The sequence below is a fragment of the Aplidium turbinatum genome, chromosome 6 (assembly GCF_918807975.1).
Source record: "Aplidium turbinatum chromosome 6, kaAplTurb1.1, whole genome shotgun sequence".
In the NCBI taxonomy this organism is placed as follows: Eukaryota; Metazoa; Chordata; class Ascidiacea; order Aplousobranchia; family Polyclinidae; genus Aplidium; species Aplidium turbinatum.
The window spans coordinates 23,400,892-23,411,069 of NC_137477.1; the positions used below are offsets into that span (position 1 = coordinate 23,400,892).

At 34.8% G+C, this 10,178-nt stretch overlaps 1 protein-coding gene across 1 annotated transcript; it reads left to right on the plus strand.

The window, feature by feature from the left end:
- The first annotated feature begins 373 nt into the window (after positions 1 to 373).
- On the plus strand, positions 374 to 8,298 carry LOC145772527 (uncharacterized). The gene is made up of 6 exons (XM_082584395.1): positions 374 to 842; positions 3,832 to 4,122; positions 4,319 to 4,473; positions 6,195 to 6,366; positions 6,957 to 7,059; positions 7,343 to 8,298. The coding sequence occupies exons 1-6, from the start codon at positions 374 to 376 to the stop codon at positions 7,602 to 7,604; spliced, it is 1,452 nt and encodes a 483-aa protein (XP_082440521.1). The 3' UTR covers positions 7,605 to 8,298.
- Positions 8,299 to 10,178: the final 1,880 nt, after the last annotated feature.

The following is a 10,178-nucleotide window of genomic DNA, read 5'->3' on the forward strand; positions in this document are numbered from 1 at the left end:
ATGAAAATCAAACTTGTGTCCACCTGTAAGCATGTTAAGTTGCATTGCCTAAAACACAGATAGCCTACTTGGTTTCAATGAGTGACAAACCAATAATTTTATTCCTTCCTCTCGGCCTTTCATAATGACGTATTGTGATGATGCCGAGACAATGACGTCAGATAGGTTGCATTCTGAAGCCTCGTCAGTTGCTCCTCACGAATCAATTCCAATAGCCCAGAAAACGTTTGGGTTGAAGATTAAACTTATGTTTAAAAACAAAGGATATCACTGATTGTTGTCCTTCATATGCGAATATCTCGTTTCAGATACAGTACTAGATTTGAAAGATTCTCATGTAAGAAAATTTGTAATTTTTTTTTTGTTATCAAAGATGAAAATAAATAAGTCTCGCTTCAATCAATCGTATGAAAACAAGTTGCCGTCACCACATGAAAAAGTCATCAATACAAATGAAAAACATTTCATTTCAGTCAGAAAAGATTTGTATATCTACGAAACAGAATATACAAAACCCCAACACTTTGTAAATAATACCACAAACGGAAATGTGACCGGCTTGGTTCCAAATAGCACTTTTCCTCCCAAGAGGAACCTATGTGGCTTTCCAGCATTTTGTTCAGAGAAAGCCGCGGAAACATGCCTCAACACGACCTTGTCCGAATGCGACGAATGCAATATGGCCGAAGCTGGATTACTGGCAACTCTGTACATCGTCATCGGTTGCATAGTCATATCTGGAAATGGAATTGTGCTTTGGAATGTTGTGACAAAACGCAAAGGGTTTGACGATACCTACAGCAAGATAAGGGCGTCTCTTGCAGTGGCCGATATTATGTCAGGTAAGATTGTTTTTTTGTTACAGTGAAAACTCATCGCACATTCCTTGAATCACCACGGACAAAGACACATGGTTGACATTAAAAAAGAATTAGAAGAGGTTTCTGCGTATACGCATCTGACAAATTTACAGCAGATAGTATCTGCCGTAAATCAAACTTTACGTTCTTGTGTCTTTGATGTTTATTTCATACAACGTATGAAGCAGTTGATTACTATCTATGCAGTGGCGTACAATGCCAACCAAAGAAAAAAATTTAAGAATTTATTATTGCATGTGGGCTACCTAAAAAGGGATTTTCAGAGATTTAGAGATTTAACACAAACTGGCTAATATCATTGGTTTCCAATAGCTTTTGATTGCCTACAGTTTCCCTGTTTTCATAATTTGGAACGTTTTTTTCTTCACAATGCCGTACAAAACAGACGAAAAAAAACCGCATTGATTCAATTTTTTTAAATTTTTGTATCTGTGTGATATCATATCAGCGTAAATTGGCCTATTTGTTTGCTTGTCAGAAAATTGCTGAACATGTGCTACGCATCGCGAGATAAATTATACAAAACAACGCATCAACAGAGCATAGGGTTTGCATAAACAATTTATAATGGAACCATTATTATGAATGGACTACACACAAATAAACATGGCATTCATTACTTAAAAATATGGAGGGGGGGATTCTTCCCAGATCGAAACAATGTGTTAACATGTTGTGCTTTGAAAACAGACAAACAGACTCGTTCGTGATATTAATTTTATATACGTTTGTTTTAAACTAGTTTCAATTGAAAACGGATAAAAAAAATCGCAAGATCGGCTTCATTACAATCGGATCATGTTTGGTTCCTGTCCGGAACTGCTGGTTTTTTGACGAAAACTTATGGTTCAGATATTTTTTGTTTTCTGCAGTTAAATTACACTATACAGTTCTTATGTCGTCAACTTGGTGCTATGACAGTTTATTAAACCCAATTCATCGTTTTCGTTGTCTGAGCCGTCGGAGTCAAAGACTATTTTTTACTACCCCAGCAATACTATGCAGTCTAGTTATTTAACTTGTTAGGTCTGTGGCTGGCTGATCAAAAGCAGACAGGTCTGTAGTGCCAAAGAATGAACAGACGCTGGCTGTTTGGATCAATGAACCTAAAATAGTCAAACGTTTTGCCTTCGACATGCGGTAGTCGTTGATTGAAATGAATGATTCGTTTTCCAATTTAAAACATTGCATTTACAATGACGACGTACAAGTCACGTGACGTAGCTTGTACATACTATTGGTGATGTTGCAAATGAGAATTAAAAGAAAACAGCTCAAAAGTGACAAAATTATGCTTTCTTTTTGTTTGAAAATGACAGAGTGGATGAGTAAGCTATATTGTGATTCGATATTAAACAATTTATTTTCTGGTTTGCAATAAAATTGATGTTTTAGTCATTTTAACTTATAATTTATAAGATTAAACTAAAGTAGACAGACAAAACAAAGTAACTTCAACTCGATGAAGTTACTTTGTTTTGTCTACCTATGGTCCAACAAAGCAAACTCTCAACCAAAGCTTTATTAACCTAAAGTAGCCTAAATCTCTTTTGTCATTAACTCAAAAGTTCTTCAACTTTTTAAATAAAGCAATTTTTCTACAGACCACAACGATCATTTCTTTGCGAAAGAATTAAAAAAATACCCTCTTTTAGCTTACCTAAACTTCTCAATACGTATTTCTACGTAATATTTAGGTTAATAGTATTCAACACACAATCAAATGAGTAAAATCGGTGGTTTTTCATTTTAATCTAAATTCAACATCTAAAGATCTCAACAATATAACATAAGATGTGCCGACAATAAAATTTGTCAGCAAGGACATTATGAGGTGCAGAACTTTCCAGTAACAAATGACACACATTGGCCTTACTCACGAGGCTAAAATGACTCAACCTACATAGTTTGGCACACCTTCAATTGAGTGAAGTTTTTCACTTCATATTAGGCTATTTTACTTAATCAGCAGCCAATTGCGACACTGTTTTGCTTTTCTTGCGGTTAACCTCAGAAGAGATTAGCGACAAAATTTCCACACAACATCGACAAATAGAATGCTCAATGTTTACATGGCCTGAACACGTCATATTTTTCAATGGGAACAATTTTACCATGCTGAAACGATTCAAGCGATGACTCACATAAAGCTAACGTGCTATCATGCATAGCTTGTGCATTTGTGCAACAAGAGCAAGCTTCCACGTTGTTTTGTGATCTAAGATTCTATTTGCAGACTCATCAGGCCCTAAAAATACTTTCCAAAATGTATCAGCATAAAATTAAAAAAGTTTTACTTGAGTAATCGTGCTTTCAAATATAGCAAAAACCTGTCTTTTGTAGTATTTGCATTTTTATGCCAAACCAATATTTTAAAATACTTTTTTTCAGTTATAAGCCTACATACTTTGGCTATAGTCGATTAACGGCAAAGGTCAGGGTATTGCCAAGCATTGCAAAGCACTAGCATACTAAAACGTACTCCTTTGTTGCCTGCGGGCTGTGTATGTTTGCTTATTGTATGTTAAACTTGTTGCTGGTTTCAAATCCGTAGTTAACCATATCTTTTTTATCTAAGTATTTAGCTTATAATTTTTTGTGACTCTCCTGGTGGTGAGTGATTGTATGTTTGATGAAAGATAAAAATCTTGGCATGCTTTACATGCAATTGAAAGTGCTAATGTAATCTATGCCCGTACAGCAAGCTTACAACCATAGAGCAACAGGCGTTAAAAGCAGCTCCCAAGATGTGATTTCCTGATCGTAAAATCTAATACCTGACCACCCAAATTTGAACATGTTTTCTTTAAAGAATAATAAAGTCTCTAGTTGCGAACTTCTGTTGTGAGGTCCTTGTGCAACTTCACGATTTTCACCTCACGAAACTATGAAGATTGACTTCATCTGTTAGTGTAACTAATTCTATTATTTGTTGATTTCTTATCTTCAGGTTTCCAAATATTTTCGGTCATCCTCGCCAACTTTGGTTGGACGGTTGGTTCCACATCATATGAGATCGATATGGCGGAGGCTGCATTTAAAGGATCCACTAAAGCTATAGTGGGAGGAATGTTCTATTTGCTTGGCCTGACCGCCTCTTTGTATCATCTCCTCTTCCTCTCGTCGCAAAGACTTTACGCAATTGCTCTCCCTGTCCGATACAAAGTTCGAAGCAAATTTTCTTTATACTTTGGATTGATTCTTGTTTGGTTTCTGGCCGTTGTATCTGCCACATATCCAGGTAACATTCTCGATAATGTATTGCTTGTTTAAATGTTTAAACTTCACAGAGTCTTTAACGTACCTCAGAAAAAAGCGTTTGTAGAGTAAAAAACCTGACGGAAGACAGAACGAGATATTTGCATACCTGTTGTGCAATTTTTTCACACAATGTGGTCTACTAACGCACAGCTCATTCATGTCTCATTTATTTACAGTTTGGTTTCCAAGCAAAATAGATTTTACGTACAACCACATACTATTTCTTTACTATCCGACAACCAAAGGGAATTTGTTTTCATCAACAACCAGAATAGAAGCTTTAGCATTGAGTACTTTGGTCTGTCTGTTCTTTGTTCCATATTTTTTAATGGTAAGTCTCAGCTGTTTTTTTTTTTATTATTATTTTGCCTTAACTGCAATTTTAAACTGAAATTTAATTCCGTATTATTTCAGTGTTCTCTTGTTATAAGGATACTATTAAAAATGCTTAATAAGGTTAAATTGCTAAATTAAAAAATTAAAAGTTCTGTTTTTGTTTGTAAATTCACAAAATTTATTTTTGAAAGTAAAAAAAAATGAACAGTTGTAAAATCCTGGTTTTTCTTCGGTTGGAAAAATATTGATTGTTGCACGTTCGTGTTTTGATTCGGTGACCTCCTCAGATGGTTACCTTGCTTCTGCTAGCTTTATTTTTCAAAATTGTAACGTAAGGTGATTATTGTAAAACTTTGAGAACTCTAAACTTTTGATAGATTTATTGATCATCGGGCTGAATGCCAAAAGGATGCAAGTTCAAACAGACGTTACTCTTTTTGTGTGCAAAAGCACATTTCGCTAACTTTTCTTCGTGTTTGTTTTTGCTTCTGAGCCGTTTTTGTTCTCTACTAAATGCTAATAGGAAGATTACAACATTGTCAATGTAGAAATGTTCGGTCAATTTCTATCTGTCTTTAAAACAATCAATACATCCGTCTACAAACCTAAAAACTGCAGCACAAGCAAAAATTCGCATTAAGGAAATTTTTTAACATGTTCTCCAAAATTTCCAGTAAAGATCAAATAGTGGTTTGGAGATATATCTCTGATGGAATGCCACAGCTAGCACGTGTAACGCTCAACCATGAAATTAAATCGGTTTAATGTCTAACTTTTAAAATTCAGTTTCATCATGAAATGCATAACGAAGAAAGAGTGGATTCACGAGTTACATAAGTCTAACATAAAGTTGAATTTAAAATTCTAAAACTTATCTACTTAATTTGACATAAAACGGTAATACAAAGTTCGATCTGACATATAACATACAAAATGTTGATGGATCTTATAAGAATTTGTGATGTACAATAAAAATTATTCTTTCTTTCACGTTTGATATACTGTAGACTTATGTATTCTTGAAGGTTCATATAAACGGCATGATGTGCTGTAATTACTGGGCCATAGATTTAAATAGAGTTGCTAAACTTTTTCGACAACGACAAGAAACCAGGAAACTGCAAAAAAAAGCCTTTTCGCAACCGACAACCTACTCGCTTTATTCTATTCTGTGAATGTGATCCCAATAACAACAATCTGCATACGCTCCTTTCAACTATGACAAAATATCGTTAAAAGTTTTATTTGAAAATGAAATTTATCAAAGATGAACAGGCGTAATCCAAAATTAAATAGCCTACTTGTAACACATCGCTTAATCTGGTTGGGTAGCCTATGTTAATCGTTTATTGTTAGTTTTTGATGTACATTTTGACACAAGCAAATGTATTTTATCTCACTTGTTGCATTGTGCATTCGTTCGTGTTTTTGGCGATTCTTTGACAATAGGGCAATAATCTAAGAAATATAACGGTTACAACAATATTTTTCCAATGTTAATGTTTCGTATCAAAAGTATAATTTTTAATTAATATTGATCTTTTTTTATCAATTCTAATTCACAAAACGAATATTGCCATGTTGTAGAATGTAGAACCTCGGCTATTGTGAGTTTTAACAAAAACTAATTTGTTTGCGGCTTGACAAAATTTTCTCTGAATTGACGTTTTTATCACCAAAGCTAGAATTTTAAGAAGATCAATGCTTTGTTTTCAGACTGCTCTATCTCTTGCATCAGGGGCAATGATTCACAGATATTACCAACACAGAGCCAAAAATCTGACTGCATCTCATTTCTCCAAGAAATTTCCGAAAAAAGTTTCCAAGCACGAAATACATGTTCTCAAAACAGTGGTGGTCATGCAAGTTGGCTTTACGATTACTTTGTGTAAGTGTCTTCGAGAAAAACGATGATGCCTTTGTGTAACACCGGACAAAAGTAAACAAAAAAATTGGAATTGGCGTCATTTCAATAGACTATGATTCGATTTTGAATTCCGTGTAGGCCAAGTTGATATTTATGGTTTGTAGCCTACTTTTTAATTTTTTTCTGATGCTTTTTATGAGTCCTGACAACTAATCAAAGTTGTCTCAATTATATTGTTTTATCTGAAATGTGGTTGTGTATACATAACCATTTTGTATATCAGTGTTGACGTAGTCGACTGTAACGCGCAGTTTACGTGTTTACTTTGAGTAAAGGTTTGTAGCCTATCATAAAAAGGCGTGTCCTAATCGTATAGCTTTAGCTGTCACAATAATTAGTTTAGTCATAAACATACAAAAAATTAAAGTTATAAGCAATGAATTTTGTAAATGTAAACCTTAGTTCTGTTGTTTACTTATAATAAACGAGATAACTCATAGCACGAGTATTTTCCTTGCGTTGTTGAAAAGCGTTTCAGAAGGGCTCAACAACTTATGCTTCTAAGCATACAAGATGCATCTTTTTGTTTACACATATCTTTACATTTTTAGTACCTCTTGCTACCGCAATAACAATGTTCTACGCCCGTAGCCTGACATGTGCCAATTTTTCAACACCTTACTTCATATGCTTCTACCTAAGCCTTTGTCACAGGTGAGGATAAACATACCAGCTTATTATGTACCAATCATCGCAAACAAAATAATTTAACATAAGAGTTTAGTGTTATAGCGCAAAACTTGTTTTAAAAGTAGTGATAAGAGACACGATTTTTGGTTGAATCATCAGTTTGTTTTTAATCTGAAGCAACCAATAGACTTTACCAAACTTTTCTTCCGTTTTATTCACCATAGTCGATCAGCAGATGTGCGATCAGCCCACAGATAAGTAAATAAAACCAATTTTACACGTTTTAAACATATAATTTGTTTTTCAGTTTTGTGAATATTTTGGTTTATGCCGCTCTAAGCCCGAAATTCCGAAAATCAATAAAAGCGGCACTTTGTGCGTGTCTTCCTCGGCGTTTCAAGAAGAAGGCAACCAACATGGCGATGAAGGAAAAGAACAGCAACAATCTATCAACTAGTCAAACAAGATCAACCGATCTCACGAAGTCAATTGCAAACAAAAATACTTCTATCCGTCATTTACCAGGGATGCCAAGTGTGAGAAAGCAACGTGCGCAGCATAAAACTTAAGAAGCACACTAGAAAGTGCTTTAGATTGATTTTTTTTATCTAAACGGCCAGAAAATTATACAATGGCAGGAGAGAAAAATGGCATTGTTGCTGGTACCGTACTGTATTAAAGAGCGGCACCTGAGAATTACCAGAGTGACAAGCCAATCATTACAGATGCATTTGCATGGATCTGACTGTGAAAGCACATGAAATAAACTACCATGTGAAAGTTAAGTTTCTTTTGTAGACGTGTCTATGGAAACACTTTGGTTTACATAAACTGTGTTTGCTGCTGTGCAAACAAATTTACTGTAGGCCTAATTTTCCTCAAGAATAACTTATGATAAGCAATGTTCATACTTTATTTGACTTGCATGGTGAATTAATAAGAGTTTGTTGCAGTAAGAAAAGTTGTTTACAGTTAATTATTTTTTGCAAATGAAACAAGATTCTGCACTGAAAATCAAAAAAATCAAAATGAGGAAATTGTGGGTTTAAAAAGAAACAAATTTAAATAAAATATTTGTGTCGCCAACAACTCAAATCGTATAGTTTTGAATGCATATTTGCTGAGTAGGTCTACCTCGCTTTCAGTTTTACCTTTATCTTTACACAATGCAGCAATACACTGCCAATACAGGCTTTGTTCTGTGGTAAAAACCCATTGAAAGTTACCGATAGACTATTTATGATTCTATAGAATTGCATTGTTTTCCTGCAAAAATAAAAAGACGATTTTGTATATATTTTTCGTTTTTCTTGATAAGAGCAACTGAATTATTTTTTGAATACTAAAAACTTTGAATGTGTATCAGGATTATTTAGTAGCCTACTTGCGCAACAGTTCCAGTATCATCTGATAAAGGAAAACGTGTAAACAAACCTGCAGCCTATAGCCCAGGTTGTTTTATTGCTTCACTGACGTTTCGTGTACCCCATGGGCGCTATAGGGTGCATTAGGAATCTTTTTCAAACAACTTATATCTAACATTTATAGTGTTGCATCTATGCAAAAAATCATACTGTACCTCTAATTTTTTTTCAAAAGCTAATTGATGTTTAGGAGTGCAACAGGTTCCCCCACACATAGCCGTAGGAGAGCAAAACATTTAGGAGGGGGGTAAGAATACCTTCAAAAACGCAACATTACTCAGTCATAATCTCTGAGGTGGTGTATAGTCTAATACAAGCGTCGGGAACCTCTTTAGGTAAGAGAGACATGAGAGCTACATTTTTGGAAAAGTATTTTCGTAAGAGCCATATAGTGCTCTAACACTTAATACAACTAATATGTAGTGGCAGGTGATGAGTTGTAAAAGTGGGGCCATGGGATTTCTGAACATGAGAAAAACAGCGGGGGCCTGGGGACCTTTCCCAGAAATTTTTGAAAAAAGGTGTTTAATTTAGTGCATTCTGCGAGCGTATTTTCAACTTTAAATTGTAATGGAAACTTAAGATAAAACTTTTTGTGAGCCAGAGGCCATCACTGGTCACAGCGGTAAACCATAATCTCTTCGTGGGAAAATTGTAACATAAAGTTCCCGGATCCGTTCGTCTGTATGTAATGACCGAAAAAGAAACACTCCTTCGAAACGTCTATTCAAAATTGTATTTCTGTAAAAATAGCCTCAAAGCTGTCGAAATTGGATGCAACGCTGTACACCAATCACGAAGAGCCGTATATGGCTCGCGAGCCATAGGTTCTCGATTCCTGGTCTAATAAATGCACAATTATCAACTTGGTAGTGTATGAAGACACAGGCAACAAAACATTCAATTAGGTGAACAAGGCTGCCTTAACTTTAATCTGCATTTATAAATCCGTCGGTGTCCCAATTAGCCTACCGTAAATCAACCATTAAATTGAATTTTTCTTGCATCAAACTTGGACCTTTGAACAAAACTACTTTTAGCATTTGATATAGGCCTAACATTGCAATGAAATCACAGTCCATGTTTTTGCAGTAGCCTACCATCGTTACGTTAATAACCGCACATTTTTTTCCGAAATATTTTTTACAAATAACCGTATTAGTAGAATATGGATGAAAAATCGAAAAACCTAAATAGGTTTTTGATGCCAAAACAGAAACTTCATAAGGTTCCCGGTAGGCCTACCCAGCAGGCTTTCAAAATTGCACCGATGAAGAAATGTAGGCCTATGCTACTATCTTGAATATCTGAAATAAGCTTACATCTGCTTACCAATTGCATTTTTTTACATTTAATTTCTGCAGATATTCCATCAAAATTTAACATTCAGACCAAATTGCAATACCAAATACCGGTACAAAAGCTTGCAAAATTGATAATGCTGCATTTACATTCCATGAAAATGTTAATGTACTTCAAAATACAACACTAGGCTATACAAAGTTCCAAACTGGTAAAATGTTAAAGACTCATGGTAAACATTGATTTGTCTGAATAACTAAAGATTTTTTCCCACATGATTTTATTAATAACTGCATTTGTAGGATATATAGACAAAAAAGTTAAAAAAAACTCATTAGGTTACCAGTAGGCTACCCCGCAGGCCTTTAAATCCTACTCATGAAGAAATGTAGCTCACATGCTAGTGAATGAGCTTAC

Excerpts from the sequence above, each read along its gene's own strand:
- LOC145772527 (XM_082584395.1), top strand. The coding sequence starts at position 374 with ATGAAAATAAATAAGTCTCGCTTCAATCAATCGTATGAAAACAAGTTG. Across the intron at positions 843-3,831 it reads AGTGGCCGATATTATGTCAG|GTTTCCAAATATTTTCGGTC; the intron begins GTAAGATTGTTT and ends TCTTATCTTCAG. Across the intron at positions 6,367-6,956 it reads TGGCTTTACGATTACTTTGT|TACCTCTTGCTACCGCAATA; the intron begins GTAAGTGTCTTC and ends TTACATTTTTAG.